This window comes from Elephas maximus, chromosome 3 (assembly GCF_024166365.1).
Source record: "Elephas maximus indicus isolate mEleMax1 chromosome 3, mEleMax1 primary haplotype, whole genome shotgun sequence".
In the NCBI taxonomy this organism is placed as follows: Eukaryota; Metazoa; Chordata; class Mammalia; order Proboscidea; family Elephantidae; genus Elephas; species Elephas maximus.
In genome coordinates this window covers 196041410-196057374 of record NC_064821.1, presented here as the reverse complement: position 1 = coordinate 196057374, position 15965 = coordinate 196041410, and the positions used below count along the sequence as shown (strand labels likewise).

At 43.5% G+C, this 15965-nt stretch overlaps 1 protein-coding gene across 1 annotated transcript; it reads right to left on the bottom strand.

Moving 5' to 3' along the window:
* Window positions 1-5681: 5681 nt before the first annotated feature.
* CD1D (CD1d molecule) lies at window positions 5682-13813 on the bottom strand. Its single transcript, XM_049880894.1, has 6 exons — window positions 13717-13813; window positions 13161-13466; window positions 12520-12798; window positions 11214-11492; window positions 8682-8778; window positions 5682-8568 (listed from the first exon to the last, which is right to left on the bottom strand). The coding sequence occupies exons 1-6, from the start codon at window positions 13775-13777 to the stop codon at window positions 8562-8564; spliced, it is 1029 nt and encodes a 342-aa protein (XP_049736851.1). The 5' UTR covers window positions 13778-13813; the 3' UTR covers window positions 5682-8561.
* Between the last annotated feature and the right edge of the window lie 2152 nt (window positions 13814-15965).

The window sequence follows — 15965 nt, the reverse complement described above, 5'->3', positions numbered from 1 at the left end:
AAACTACTGAAACTAATAGAAGCGTTCGGCAGTCTCAGGTTACAAGATAAACATACAAAAATCACTTGGATTCCTCCACATCAACAAAAAGAACATCAAAGAGGAAATCACCAAATCAATACCATTCACAGTAGCCCCCAAGAAGATAAAATACTTAGAAATAAATTTTACCAAAGATGTAAAAGACCTATACAAAGAAAACTACAAAGTACTAGTGCAAGAAACTAAAAGGGACATACATAAGTGGAAAAACATACCTTGCTCATGGATAGGAAGACTTAACATAGTAAGAATGTCTATTCTACCAAAAGCCATCTATACATACAATGCACTTCCGATCCAAATTCCAATGACATCTTTTAAAGTGATGGAGAAACAAATCACCAACCTCATATGGAAGGGAAAGAAGCCCCGGATAAGTAAAGCATTATTGAAAAAGAAGAAGAAAGTGGAAGGCCTCACTCTACCTGATTTTAGAACATATTATACAGCCACAGTAGTCAAAACAGCCTGGTACTGGTACAACAACAGGCACATAGACCAGTGGAACAGAATTGAGAATCCAGATATAAATCCATCCACATATGAGCAGCTGATATTTGACTAAGGCCCAGTGTCAGTTAATTGGGGAAAAGATAGTCTTTTTAACAAATGGTGCTGGCATAACTGGATATCCATTTGCAAAAAAATGAAACAGGACCCATACCTCACACCATGCACAAAAACTAACTCCAAGTGGATCAAAGACCTAAACATAAAGACTAAAACGATAAAGATCATGGAAGAAAAAATAGGGACAACGTTAGGAGCCCTAATACAAGGCATAAACAGAATATAAAGCATTACTAAAAATGATGAAAAGAAACCAGATAATTGGAGCTCCTAAAAATCAAACACCTATGCTCATCTAAAGACTTCACCAAAAGAGTAAAAAGACCACTTACAGATTGGGAAAAAATTTTCAGCTATGATATCTCTGACCAGCGCCTGATGTCTAAAATCTATATGATTCTGTTAAAACTCAACCACAAAAAGACAAACAACCCAAGCAAAAAGTGGGCAAAGGATATGAACACACACTTCACTAAAGAAGATATTCAGGCAGCTAACAGACACATGAGAAAATGCTCTCGATCATTAGCCATTAGAGAAATGCAAATTAAAACCACGATGAGATTCCATCTCACTCCAACAAGGCTGGCATTAATCCAAAAAACACAAAAGAATAAATGTTGGAGGGGCTGCGGAGAGATTGGAACTCTTATACACTGCTGGTGGGAATGTAAAATGGTACAACCACTTTGGAAATCTATCTGGCGTTTCCTTAAAAAGTTAGAAACAGAACTACCATACAACCCAGAAGTCCCACTCCTTGGAATATACCCTAGAGAAATAAGAGCCTTTACATGAACAGATATATGCACGCCCATGTTTATTGCAGCACTCTTTACAATAGCAAAAAGCTGGAAGCAACCAAGGTGCCCATCAACGGATGAATGGGTAAATAAATTATGGTACATTCACACAATGGAATACTACCCATCGATAAAGAACAGTGACGAATCTGTGAAACATTTCATAACATGGAGGTACCTGGACAGCATTATGCTGAGTGAAATTAGGCAGATGAAAAAGGACAAATACTGTATAAGACCACTATTATATGTTCTTGAGAAATAGTATAAACTGAGAAGAACACATTCTTTTGTGGTTATGAGAGGGGGGAGGGAGAGAGGGTGCGAGAGTGTTATTTACTGATTAGTTAGTAGATAAGAACTACTTTAGGTGAAGGGAGGGACAATACTCAATACAGGAAAGGTCAGCTCAGCTGGACTGGACCCAAAGCAGTTTCCAGGATAAACTGAATGCTTTGAAGGTCAGCGGAGCATGGGCGGGGGTTTGGGGACTATGGCTTAAGGGGACTTCTAAGTCAATTGGCATAGTAAACTCTATTATGAAAACATTCTGCATCCCACTTTGAACTGTGGCGTCTGGGGTCTTAAATGCTAACAAGCGGCCATCTAAGATGCATCAATTGGTCTCAACCTACCTGGATCAAAGGGGAATGAAGAGCACCAACATCACACGATAACTATGAGCCCGAGACAGAAAGGGCCACATGAACTAGAGACTTACATCATCCTGAGACCAGAAGAACTAGATGGTGCCTGGCCACAACCAATGACTGCCCTGACAGGGAGCACAACAGAGAACTCCTGAGGGAGCAGGAGAAGAGTGGGATGCAGACCCCAAATTCTCAGAAAAAGACCAGACTTAATGGTCTGACTGAGACTAGAAGAATCCCGGCAGTCATGGCCCCCAAACCTTCTGTTGGCACAGGACAGGAACCATTCTTGAAGACAACGCATCAGATATGGAAGGGAGTGGAAAATGGGTTGGAGAGAGATGCTGATGAAGAGTGAGCTACTTGTATCAGGTGGACACTTGAGACTGTATTGGCATCTCCTGTCTGGTGGGGAGATGGGGGGGTAGAGAGGGTTAGAAACTGGCAAAACAGTCACGAAAGGAGAGCCTGGAAGAAGGGAGCGGGCTGACTCATCGGGGGAGAGTAAATGGGAGTATGTAGTAAGGTGTATATAAGCTTATATGTGACAGACTGACTTGATTTGTAAACTCTCACTTTAAGCACAATAAAAATTATTTTAAAAAGAGAGAATGAAGGGAACAGAGAGATACGGGGACCTCCTACCATCAAGAAAGCAGCACCAGGGGTAGAGTGCATCCTTTGGACCTGTGGTTCCTGTGCTGAGATGCTCCCAGACCAAAGGAAGACTGATGCATCACAAGGACCTTTCTCCAGAGTCGACAGAGAAAGCCTTCCCCTGGAGCTGAAGCCCTGAATTTGGACTTGTAGCGTACTTGACTGTGAGAGAATAAACTTCTCTTTATTAAAGACATTCGCTTGTAGTATTTCTGTTATAGCAGCACTAGATGACTAAGACACAGCCCATTAATTAATTATTCTTTTGCAGTAATGTAAAATAACAGCTCATACATAGGTTAATTTCCACGTATGCTGAGATCTATTTCATGCCTTCTAGTCTATTCTTGTTATTCTATTTATCAATTTCTATTTTATTACCATAGTGCTTTGAAGACAGCATCTCTGGGTTTAATATCTAGTATGGCTGATCCTTCACACCCACCATTTTTTTTTCATATTTTTAATTTACACATTTTGGAGATCAGTTGGTATTTTGCTATATTGAATTTTCTAAACCAAGACTAGACTATGTCTTTTCATTAATTCAGAACATGTTTTTCGTCCTTCAGAAGACTCTGTAGTTTTCTTCATATGGGTATTATACTATTGTTCTGAAATTTATTCCTAAATATTTTATGTTTATGTCACTTTTTTAATGGACTATTTATTCCCACTTCCATGTCTAGTTGGTTATTATTAATAGAGGGAATAGTTTTGATTTTTATGTACATAACTTCTCTGACAAAATTTCTTTATAATTTCTAGTTTTTTTTTTCCAATAGACTTGCTTGTTTTTTTTATGTATATAGTCAGATTATCTGTAAAAAGAGCTGAGTTTGTCTTTTCTTTACCTAGGTTTGGGGGGCATGAGAGTTGCTTTACCTTGGCAGTTGACTGGCTTTTGTTTGGCTTCCCAAAGGTTGCAAAGTCAACAGGAGAGCTCAACTGTCACGTTTCTGTACTAGCTCACCTGGTCTAGGCTTACGCCACTGCAGTGACATCTGTGTTGGGCTCTCTTTGGTCTCTAATCTACTTCCTGCCTCCTTCACCAGCTTCAGTACTTTGAAGTCTAAAGTGCAGATCAGAATGTACAATTCTGCACGCACCAAAAACTTGACTATGAGTCACAGCCACATATTTGAGTCAAAATTCAGTGTCTTTCTCTCACAAAGAAGATATTAATGCCGTTGTTGGCAGTTCGAATCCGCCAAGCACTCCTTGGAAACTCTGTGGGGCAGTTCTACTCTGTCCCATAGGGTTGCTATGAGTCGGAATCAACTCGACGGCACTGGGTTTGTGTTTTTGGCTTTTGTGGAGATGTTGTAACTGTTGTTGAAATTTAAAATCTGAGATATAGGTGATAGGTATAATTTTCTACTTTCTTCTATTGCTAGTTATTTTTCGGGGACTCACAGAAATTCATCTTCTCAGCAAATTCTAACAAGTCTGCTTTTGCCCTCTATTACTTCCATCTGCTAACCACTAAGTTTAACATCATGCGCATTGTAAAAGAATTCCTTGTATCGTCACCAAGCATATGATGACAGGTGATTTTGGAGCTGAGTAGCAGTAAACTGACAAACACCACAGCACTCTATAAGGAATAACATATGCCTAAAGAGGATTTTGTTCTGAAATGAATTCTCAGGATTTTCCGAAATGTTTTGAACTGGGTATTTGAAGGACGAAGATGATTTCCTGGGGAAGTAGGCTTTTGTTTTCAAACGTATTCAAATTGCTTAAAAAAGAAGCAGAGCTTTTGTGAATCCTGCTGCAGCCTTTCCAAAGTGTTCAGTAGGAACGTTGACACACATTTTCTAAGAATGTAAACGCCAGCAGGGTTGGTGCAACAAGCCTGACGCTGTTTAAGAAAGCTGTGCTAAACAGCATCACCTCAGGGCACTGAGGTACCCAGAACAATAATAGACCAAACAGTTCTAAAGGCACTGTAGCTTGCGAAGCATTTTCACACTTTCGGTCCCCATAACAACTGTGTGAGATAGTCAAGACACACTTTATTATCCCCATTTGGCAAAGGAGGAAACTGCCTCAGAGGCCAGAACTCAGGCCTCCTGATCGAGTGCACTTGCTTGTTCATCTTACTGCCTCTTTTTCCGAAAAAGGCCTACTTTAAATTCGCCTACCTCCAGGAGGCCCTCCTAACCCCAGGCCAATTTCCTTTTCACTTAGCATTCCAAGAAATTTGTTGCATAGCATTGTTGTTGTTAGTTGCCGTTCACAACTCATGGTGATCCCATGTGTGCAGAGTAAAACTGCTTCATAGGGTTTTCAGGGCTGTGACCTTTTCAGAAGCAAATCACCAGGCCTGACTTCCTAGGTACCACTGGGTGAGTTGAAACCACCAGCCTTTCACTAATAGTTGAGGGCTTAACTGTTTGCACCATCCAGGGACTCTAAGAATAGTGGTTCTCAGACATTAGCTAAGGATAAAAATCATCTGGAAGGCTTATTAAAACACAGGTTTATGATTCACTAGGTTGGGGAAAGGAGAGGCAAAAAATTCACATTTCTAACAATTTACAGGTGATGCTGGCATAGTGGTTAAGAGTTTGGTTGCTAACCAAAAGGTCAGTGGTTCGAATCTACCAGGCGCTCCTTGGAAACCCTACAGGGCAGTTCTACTCTGTCCTATAGGGTCATTATAGTTGGAATCAACTCAATGGCAATGGGTTTTTGGCTGATGGTGCTGGTCTGGAGATGACACTTTGAGAATTATTGATTTAGAAGCAGGAAGGATCTTTGCCCACAGCCCAGGTTCAGACTTATAAGTCCAGCATAGAAGGTGCAAAATCTTAATTTTCTCAAGCAAAGACTCTCCAACAGTTAAGTCTCACATTTTCTGGACATTCAAAGGCTTTGAGTGCCAGGATAATACTTTCCTGTCCTGGACAACTTTATCTTAAGAACAAATGAAGAAATGCTCAGATTTGTCATGAATGAAATCGTTTAGTTATTGCAAGGTAGTCACAGCAAGGCACACAAGACCTCAAGACATCCATTTAGCACTGGAGAATCCGAATTAACAGTTACAACGTTAGCTCATCGGTTTGAGTCCAAATCTTTAGACTTCCTACTTTACCTTTACCAAGTAGCCTCAGGAAGGAAGACTGACCACCTTTGAACTCAGAGGAGGTTCCTGTAGCTGAGGTCCAAGATCAGTTGTGGCAGACAGTATCTCAGCAGGCTTTCAGCCTTCAGGGGGAATGAGAGTCATAGACACCTTTTGCCATTGTCTTGTCTTCCAGGAATGAACAGAAATCCGTGAATTTATATACCATGTGTGCTGCCATGTTTAGCCAAGATTGGGGTGTTCTATTGCCAATTAAGGGAATTGTTGCATGACATATTTATGGCCCAAGGTAAATTTATAGAGATTTAATAAATTAAAAATTATGGGGAATTGTTTTGTGCCATATTTATGTTTTAAAGCCAAGTAACATAGATTTGATTTATTAGAAGTTTCGAAGGGAGTTGTTACATGACATACTTATGTCTTTGTTGACCACATACTTTTATTATGTATTTTCAAGGTTAGAGTAACTTTCTAATGGCTTATATGTATAAATATAGTTCCTAATAACTTACATAATTTACAATTAATGGATAAAGACCTTATTGAAGTATACATGTTTCTAAGTTCTGCAATTTCCAATTTCTAAGCTCACATTCTACGTGACTTATACAGAGGTGTTTGAAAGCATTATAAAAACATCATAACAGTGTAAAAAAGCATTATGGAGGCATACATAATATGGTCATGTGTCGCTTAACATGCACGATAGGTTCTGTGAAATAGGATGTTACATGATGTAGACATTGTGCGAACACCATATTGTATACAGGCAGTCCCCAGGTTACAAACATCCAACTGATATACAACCCATAGTTATGAACCAACCCCATAAAGCCTATTATATTAAAAATGCAAGGTACATACAGTGGTTCATGATAACAAACGGGCTCTACTTTGCAACACGCATCAAAACATTATTATTGTTGTTACTGAATTATTATGCTAAAGATGTTTTAGTGTATCTTGAAGTGTTTAATTTTTTTTATGCATAGAAAGGTACACTATATACCACATCTATGTACTGTATCATTATATGCCTGACAGTGCAATCACTTTGTATACAAGAGACACGAGATTCACTCACATGTTGCATGCTGGAAGCTACATTTGCTACATCCTGTTCTCTGATCAGGATTTCTGAACTTATGGGACCACATATGTATATGCGGCCGGATGTTGCCCAGACATTATGCAGTGCATGACTGTAGTGAGTTGATTTGAGAACGTCACAAGCAGCAGACATAACATTCCCTGATTGACTAACAAATCATTTTTAACTTGGCCTTCTCATTTTTTTGACACCGGGGAGGTCTGCTGTTCCTTTAAGTTCCCTGCTGTCTTCTCTCTAAGTAGAGAGTAGACTGAGGGGCCACCATCACCATCAACACTACAGCACATGCCTGCAGAGGTGTGCTTAGCCGTCTCCATCTGTTGTCTCCTTTCTGTCTCATTTAGTAGAGATAAGTTGAAGAGCCTCTGTTTTGCAGGGGATACCTTCATGACTGTCCTCTTGCAATATGAAAGAAGTGACTGGCCATCGACTGGCCATTGGAGAAAAATATCCCTACATAGAGTAGCTTTTTACTACACAAAACAGCTACACTATGATTTTCCCTTTTTTAATGAGGTTACACCAAGTAGAAGTTTGAGACATCTCTGTCTCTTACGAGCCCTTCTTTTAAAAGGAAAATGTCCCTCTCCAGCTATAAATTCAAATTCATAACAGAAACCAAAGTCCTGAAAGAGCCAATCTGTCATTCAGGACAACTTCTTAGAAAAGGTACAACTAGGAGCCCTGGGTTGTCATCAGGCAGTAGATGTGGGTTTGGGGTATACCACATAGTAATCAACACTTTACAATAATTAGACATGTTCAAGAATTTCAAATTCTCAATGGAATCCAGATTTTCTAGAGTCACTGAAGCTGAATGAGCCCCTGAAACTACTGCCCTGAGATTATCTTTAAACTTTAAACCTTAAACCAAAACTACCTCCTGAAGTCTTCTTTAAAGCAAAAAAAAAAAAGCTTATTTTACTTAGTAAAGTACACATGCTTTGAACATTGTGTTCCTGTAAAGAATTATTTACGTGAGATCAAATTGACAAAGGTAGGGTGGGAAGCTTAGGGGGCAGTGAGTTTAAGATAATGTCGGTGGAATAATGCGGAAAAGGATAGAGAGGATGACAGCACAACATGAAGAATGTAACCAACGTCAGTGACTTGTATATATAGAAACTGTTGGAATAGTGTATCTTTGGCTGTGTATACTTTCACCAAAATAATTTATTTTTTCGAAAATCAGATGCATTCACATAAAAGTCCACATTTCCAGCTTGTCTTGCATAATGCAGGTTACTTGACAACAAGGAGCTGGAGCTGCTTCCTTTGGACAAGATAAATGTTTCCAGTGCACTGCAGATGCCATCATTCAAACAATGAACTCACTCACCCACACCCCACCCTTATCTGCTTGTCCCTGGTAGGTATATAAGTTCATACCCATCTTTTTCACAGAAGAGTTTTGGGGCATAGACTTTAAGTCTAATGAAAAACAGATTGAGTTCTTTAAGATAAAATGTTAAAAGGATGTGGCCAGAGCTGCCTTATGATTGTTTCCTACTTCTTCAAGGTACCTCTCTTTCACCCTCAACTCCCAAGCAGACCAGACCTAACATCTTGGGCACTTGACGTCCTGAGTTCCACAGAGGCAGATGCGGGAAGCAGAGTCACAGGATGTCTTCTTAGGAGCTGTGAGAGAATAGAAAGGGAGAGGCCGCTGAGGAAAAGGGGAGCAGGGGACAGAGGGAAGAGGGAGCAGGGAGAGGGACTGGGAGAGGAGGAGGTGGGAAGAGGAGTCTCACCAATGCCTCTTAAACCACAAGTAGAAGCCTGCAACGAGCAGAAGGAGGGGCACCAGTACTGCCAAGATGATCAAGCCCACGGAGACATGGCTCTCATCTGCTTAGGAGAACACAGAATATCTGTCACCATAGGCCCCTTCCTATTTCAAGTTTCCTGGTCTGAGCCCTTGTGAGGGTGCCAGGTGCTTCTTATTCCCTCCCCCATTTAAAGCACTCACTCCTACTCCTCCGACACTTAGATTTCCAATCTTTTCTCAGGGTCTAAACCAAAAAACTAAATCTGTTGCCAATCGAGATGATTCCAACGCATAGCGACTCTTCTGGACAGAGCAGCGCTGCCCCATAGGGTTTCCAAGGAGTGGCTGGTGGATTCGAATTGCTGACCTTTTGGTTGGCAGCCAAGCTCTTAACCACTGCACCACCAGGGTCCAGGCATCCCCAATTCAGGTCACTTCAGCCTCTGTCAGCATACAGTAGAGGGAGTGGGCGCAGCTTTGTAGGAGACAGACCTGAGTCTAAATACAGCTCTTCCACGTACTAACTCTGCGCAGTTTCCTTAACCTATCTTAGCCTCAAATTCATCATCTATAAAATGACAATAACAGTACCTGCCTCAAAGGACAGTTGTGATTATTAAATGAAATAGTGAATACAGATAATATAGTTCCTAAAGTTTATGTTCTACAGCCTAGTTTGGTGAGTAGCATCTGTGGTGTTAAAGGCTTGCGAGCAGCCATCTAAGATACAACTATTCGTCTCTGCTTGTCTAGAGCAAAAGAGAAAGAAGGAAATCAAAGATTCAAAGAAGAAACTATTCTGTAGGACTAATAGTCTACACAAACCATGGCCTCATCTACCCTGAGACAAAAAGAACTAGATAGTGCTCAGCTACCACTACCACTGACCAGGATACAGTTGATGGTTCCCAATAGAATGGGAGAAAAATGTAGAGGAAAACTCAAATTTTTAAAAACGGCCAGACATACTGGACCAGCTGAAACTAGAGGAACCCTCGAGACTATCACCCTGAGATATTCTTTAAACTTTCAACTGAACCCACTCCTGGAGGTCACTTTTCCCGCTAAATAACAGATTGGCTCATGAAATAAACAATATCGCCCATGCGTACAGAGCTCCTTTTAAAAAATCATCTACGTGAGACCAAAAGGTCAACATTTACCCTAAAGCAAAGATAAGACGGGGGGCGGGGAGGGGGAAACTAGATTAATGGGAACAGAAATAAGAATGTTGATTCATTGTCAAAAATGTAACCAATGTCACTGAACAACATGTATAAAAACCAAACCAAACCCACTGGGGTCAAATTGATCCTAACTCGTAGCAGTCCTATAGGATAGAGTACAACTGCCCTATAGGGTTTCCAAGGCTGTAAATTTCATGGAAGCAGACTGCCATATCTTTCTTGGGCGCAGTGGCAGGTGGGTTCAAACCAGTGATCTTTCAGTTAGCAGCTGAACACTTAACCACTGGGCCACCAGCCCTCCTCTTAGCAATAAGGGTAGAAATTGTTAGGACCTAATTTTCTGTGTTAACTTTCACCAAAAACACAATAAAAGATTATCAAAAAAATAATAATAACGTATGCAGAGTGCTCTGCCTACACGCAGGAAAAAGCACTAAACAAACCATAGCTAGAGTCCTTGGGTGGTGCAAAGAGTTAACATGCTCTGTGGCTAACCTAAAGGTTGGAAGTAAAGTTTGGGTTTACCCAGAGGTAACTGGCTGTTTTTAGATCTTTGTTAATCTGTCTTTCTAATGTCCCTGATCTCCTTCTGTTATGAACTGTGTCCCCCCCAAATTTGTGTTAGAATCTTAGCCCCTATACCTATGGATGTAATACTGTTTGGAAATAGGGTTTTCTTTATTATGTTAATGCAGCCATATCAGTGTGCGGTGTGTCCTTAACCTAATCACTTCTGAATTATAAGCAGCAGCTTAGAAATAGAGACAAGGAAGCACTCACAGGGGGAAGATGGATACCACGTGAGGGTCGCTAAGGAACCGAGGAACAGGGGCTACAGAAGCTGAGACAAGGATCTTCCCCCATAGCCAACAGAGAGCCTTCCCCTAGAGCAGGTGCCCTGAATTTGGACGTCTAGCCTTCTAAACTGTGAGAAAGTACATTTCTGTTCTTCAAAGCCACCCTCTTGTGGTATTTGTGTTACAGCAACAGTGGGGAACTAAGGCACCTTCCTTCAGGGGACTGAAATCCTGCTGGGATTCTTTATTTGCTCCCTACTTCTGGATCTCTGAGTCCTTTCTTCTTGTTTCTTCCTGCGTATAACACATCTTATTTCAATCTTTTTTGAGTTTCAGGTCTTCATGCTCCTCTTCCTGCATGTGGAATCCCTTTCTTCTAACCCTGCTGGTTGGAATCTTTGTCTCTGAAGCTCCTCTGTCCTGGGTCTGTCAAACTCCACCCCTAGAAAGCCCCACCCCTTTCCCAGCTCTTCCCCTTACACCAAGGACCACCTTCGCCCATTTCCAGCCTGGGTCCAAGTTGCTTCTCACCCCAGTAGAGGACGATGTCCTGGTCACCTAGACTGCTGTGCTTCACTCGGCAAGACAGGCCAGCCATCTCCGAAGCCGCCACATCCAGGGTTACTCGAAGATACCAGGTCTTATCAGCATTGGGCAGGACATCACCTCGCTGAGTGTCCAACTGCTCCTGCTTCCCCCGCATCCACATCACCCACACGGGCTTTGGGTAGAATCCTGAGACATGGCACACCAGCAGCAGACGGCTAGGACCAGGAGAGGGGCCACTGGACAGCCAGGCTTTGGGCTTCTCTGTATCAAAAAAGGGAATGGGGAGATCTTAAAGTGGGGGCTCCATTCTCTTCATCAGAGGCTCCAGGCCTCATGCCAGGCTCATGCTACCCACATTTCCACTTCTGGAGATGGAGCCCCTCGTAACCTCAATCCATTTGTGTTAACCTCTCTGGGAAAGTCTTCCCTGATATTCATTCCGCTTTCCCTGACTCCAATTTGGGATAGTATGGGGGAAGTAGGAGTCCTGGTGGCACAGTGATTAAGCATTCAGCTGCTAACCAAAAGATCAGCAGTTCCAATCCACCTGCCACTTCCTGGAAACCCTATGATGCAGTTTGCTTTTGGAATTGACTCAACAGCAACGGGTTTCGTTTTTCAGTTTCTGGTGCGAAGTGGTTACAGCTATTATTTAAGTTTTAAAAGCAAGACATAAATTGTATCTATGGTACGACCCCGATATAAGGTCCCAGAATCACATAAAAGCCCCTCCTCTGTACTCCCATAGCATCCTATAGTATGTTCAGCTGTAACAAACGTAGCATGTTTCAAGCACTGCTTTAATCGCTCATTTGTCTTCTCATCCTCCCCCCTCAAGCACAGGTCCCATCTGCCTTACTCATTTTTGATCCCCAGCGTGTATTTAACTGAATTCATGGTACCTCATAGGTACTCGTCAAGAAGCCCTGGTGTACAGCAGTTAAGTACTCAGCAGCTAACCAAAAGGTCAGTGGTTCGAATCCACCAGCTGCTCCATGGGAGAAAGATGTGGCAGTCTTTTGTAAAGATTGGAAACCCAGGGGGGCAGTTCTACTCTGTCATTTAGGGTCATAATGATTTGGAATTGACTTGATGGCAAAGGGTTTGGTTTGGTTTAGTAGGTACTCAATTAATGTCTATGCAATGAATGAGTACCTGCACCCCTTACCCATTCCCTTTTAGGCTTTTTTCTTTTCCTCTGACGCTTAAAATGATGAGAACACAGGAATGAAAAAACCCTAGATAAAGTCCCAGAATGGAGAGCCAGGGGTGAGGCTGGCAGGCCGACCTTGCTTCTCCAGATCTGACTTCCCCACTTCAATGAGGCCACGGACAAATTGGGGGCAGGTGTCATTGAGGAGGCTTTGCACAGTTTCCTTGGTCCCTTCGTCCAGGTTGAGCACTCTGGTGACCGTATGAACCCAAGGTGGGGCCTCTGGAGCTGGCTCCCATAAAGTTCCTTGAAAACTCAGGATATCTACTCCTTCACTTGCTATATGGAGGAAGGACTCTGAGCTGCCCCTGGGGTCTACCTCACAGCCGGCAGATATCTGGAGCTCAACGGGATCTGAGGAGAAGTACAGATAAGAGATCAAAGATTTAAAAGACTGGAAGGGATCAAGCAGAAGAAAGCGGTGCCAGGGTTATACTGGGCATCCAGAATGAAAAAAAAAAAAATTCGCTGTACTGGAGTGGATTGGGACTCATAGCGCCCCCATGTGCTACAGAGTAGAACTGCTCCAGAGTTCAGGGAAATAACAGCGAGTGACTTGGGGAGGGCAGGAACAAGGGATTTATTTAAGGAGTCTCCAGGCAGAAGTGGAAATCAGAAGAGTGTAGAGATCAAGAGGGTCCACTACCTCCCAAGTGGAACTCTATGTCCCCTCTCCCCCCTTGGGTACCTGCCCAGGATCCCATCCCTCAGCTCACAGCCTTTGCGCAGCATTTTGAGGATTTCCTGAACGTCCCTTTTGAAGCTGATCCGATAAACCTGAAACACACGCTGTAGCTTCTGCCACTGCTGCTCGCTGAGGCCGCCATGGCACCACGGCAGCAGGCAGAGGATGGTGTCCGAGTCATTGTTCCAGCGGTGGGTCTGCAGCTCCCCCAGCCACCCTAAGCAGTCCGTGCGCATCCAGCTGCTATTGACGAAAGACGAGATCTGGAGAGCGCGGAAGGTGAAATTCTCTGGCGGCACTGAGGCCGAATCGATGTTGAAGGAGCCTAGCGAGTGGCCTGGAGAGCGGGCATCGTAAGGAGAAGGAAGAAGAGCAAGCAAACAAAAACCGTTGCGCTGGGGAAGGGAGCGGTCTGCTAGCTCTGAGTCCGCTCCCAGACCTCAGGCCCGGCTGCCGGCGGGGACTGCAGGTTCCCAGGCTGGCGACTGCGCGCCGGGCTCCCAAGGGGGGCCCAGGCTCGACCCCCGCCCAACCCGGCTCCCTGCCACCGCCGGAGCGCGGACTTTGGGTGCTCTCGTTCCACTCACCCTCGTAACGTCCCCAAACTTGGGGGAGCCCCGAGACGAGCAGAAGCAGTAGGAACTCCATGCCCTCGGAATGGACAGCTCTCGGCGCCTGCGCTGAAGTCCTACCCTGGCCTCTGCCCCACCCCACCCCCACCCCACCCCCCACCCCCGGCTCCGCTCTGACCCTGGAGCCGCAGCACCCTGACCGGCTCCGGCTCTGACCGCCGGTTCCCTTCCTCCCACTTTTGAGATTATTTTTTTATTTTCCAAGAGGTCTGCCTTGCAGGTAGCGATATGAGCTGGAAAAAGCAGTGGTCGACGCCCAAGGCGCGGTCACAATGCTGCCGGTCACTTCATTTTCACAATAGCTTGTCTAAATATGTTCCGCGAAGGGTTTGGGATCGCGTGTGGGAAGTATTTACAACTATTTTTTACGTTTTAAAAATAGAACATAAAATTGTATCTTTGATACAACCCCAACCAAATGCAAAGGAAAAAGAAAAGGAGGAATGTCCGTGAGTTAGGAGTGGATGTCTCTAGATGGAGAGCCTGTGGGTGATTTTAATTTTCTTTATATTTTTTACGTTTTCGAAAAATTTCTAGAAGTGCAAGAATAACGTTTATTATAAAATTTTAAAACATGAAAGTTAATTTTATTGGCTGTACATTGAAAGGATTGGACTAGGTGGCTAAGATTCTTTACAACTTTAATATCCCCAATTCTTCTATCTCCTCGCTCAGTGTTCTCCAGCCTCTCTTCCCTCCTGGCAGTGCCCTGCCCTCCTCATTTTCCCTTGCCCAGAGCACCCTCCACTCCCCTCTCTTCTCTGTCTTACCCAACTCCTCTTCTTTCTGAATGTCCCTACACTCTCCCCTTCTTCCTCTCACATCTCCTGACTGGCCTCTCTGTCTGCTCAAGTCCTCCACTGGTTCCTTGCTCATTCACTCTCCACGTGTGAACCTCTGTCTTCTAGATCCATGATAGGGTTACAGTGTGTATCTGGACAGCCAGCTCCCCACTTCTCATGCTGAAGAACAAGAAGACATAGTGATTCAGAACCTCAAATCCCCTTGAGGAAAAGACTATTCTTTGTTAAGTCAGAACCTGGACAATTCCCTGGCACCTTCCTCTCCATCCTTTATCCAATCCATCACCAAGCCAAAAACCAAACCTATTGCCTTTGAGTGGATTCCAACTCATAACAACCCTGTGTGTAACAGAGTAGAAGTGCTCCATAGAGTTTTCTTGACTGTAATCTTTACAGAAACAGATGGCCAGGCCTCTCTTCTGTGACATTGATGGGTGAGCTCCAACCACCAACTTTTCGGTTAGTAGTCCAGCTGTTTGCACCACCCAGGAACCTAATTCATCACACCTGTTCTCTATTGTACCTCTTTTTAAATATCTTCTTAATGTGCCCCCTTCTGTCCATTTCCACCTCCACCACCACCCTAACCTTTTGCCTGGTATCTTGAAACAGCGTTTTCAGAATTGTTGTTAGGTGCCGTTGACCCAGTTCTGACTCATAGCAACCCTACGTGCAACAGAACAAAACACTGCCCAGACTTGTGCCATCCTCACAATCATTGCTATTTTTGAGCACATCGTTGCAGCCACTGTGTCAAGCCATCTTATTGAGGGTCATCCTCTTTATCGCTGACTTTTCCTTACCAAATGTCTTAGTCATCTAGTGCTGCTGTAACAGAAATACCACAGGTGGATGGCTTTAACAAAGAGATATTTATATCCTCGCAGTAAAGTAGGCTAAAAGTCCAAATTCAGGACGTCAGCTGCAAGGGAAGCCTTTCTCTCTCTGTTGGTTCTGGAGGAAGGTCCTGGTCCTCAATCTCCCCCTGGTCGAGGAGCTTCTCAAGGGCAGGGACCCCAGGTCCAAAGGACATGCTCCGCTCCTGGTGCTGCTTTCTTGGTGCTATGAGGTTCCCCTCTCTGCTTGCTTCCCTTTCCTTTCTATCTCTTGATAAAGAGATAAAAAGGCCACATCCCAGGGTAACTCCCTTTACATTGGATCAGGAATGTGCCCTGGGTAAGGGTGTAACAATCCCACCCTAAGCCTCTTTAACATAAAATTACAATCACAAAATGGAGGACAACCACACGATACTGGAATCATGACTGATACACACATTTTGGGGGGAATGTAATTCAATCCATGACGTCCTTCTCCAGGAACTGGTCACTCCTGATAATTTGTCCAAAGTACATGAGACGAAGTCTTGCCATCCTTGCTTCCAAGGAGTACGCTGGCTGT

Excerpts from the sequence above, each read along its gene's own strand:
- CD1D (XM_049880894.1), bottom strand. The coding sequence starts at position 13,777 with ATGGAGTTCCTACTGCTTCTGCTCGTCTCGGGGCTCCCCCAAGTTTGG. Across the intron at positions 13,467-13,716 it reads AGTTTGGGGACGTTACGAGG|GCCACTCGCTAGGCTCCTTC; the intron begins GTGAGTGGAACG and ends CCCGCTCTCCAG. Across the intron at positions 11,493-12,519 it reads GTCAGATCTGGAGAAGCAAG|AGAAGCCCAAAGCCTGGCTG; the intron begins GTCGGCCTGCCA and ends TTTTTGATACAG.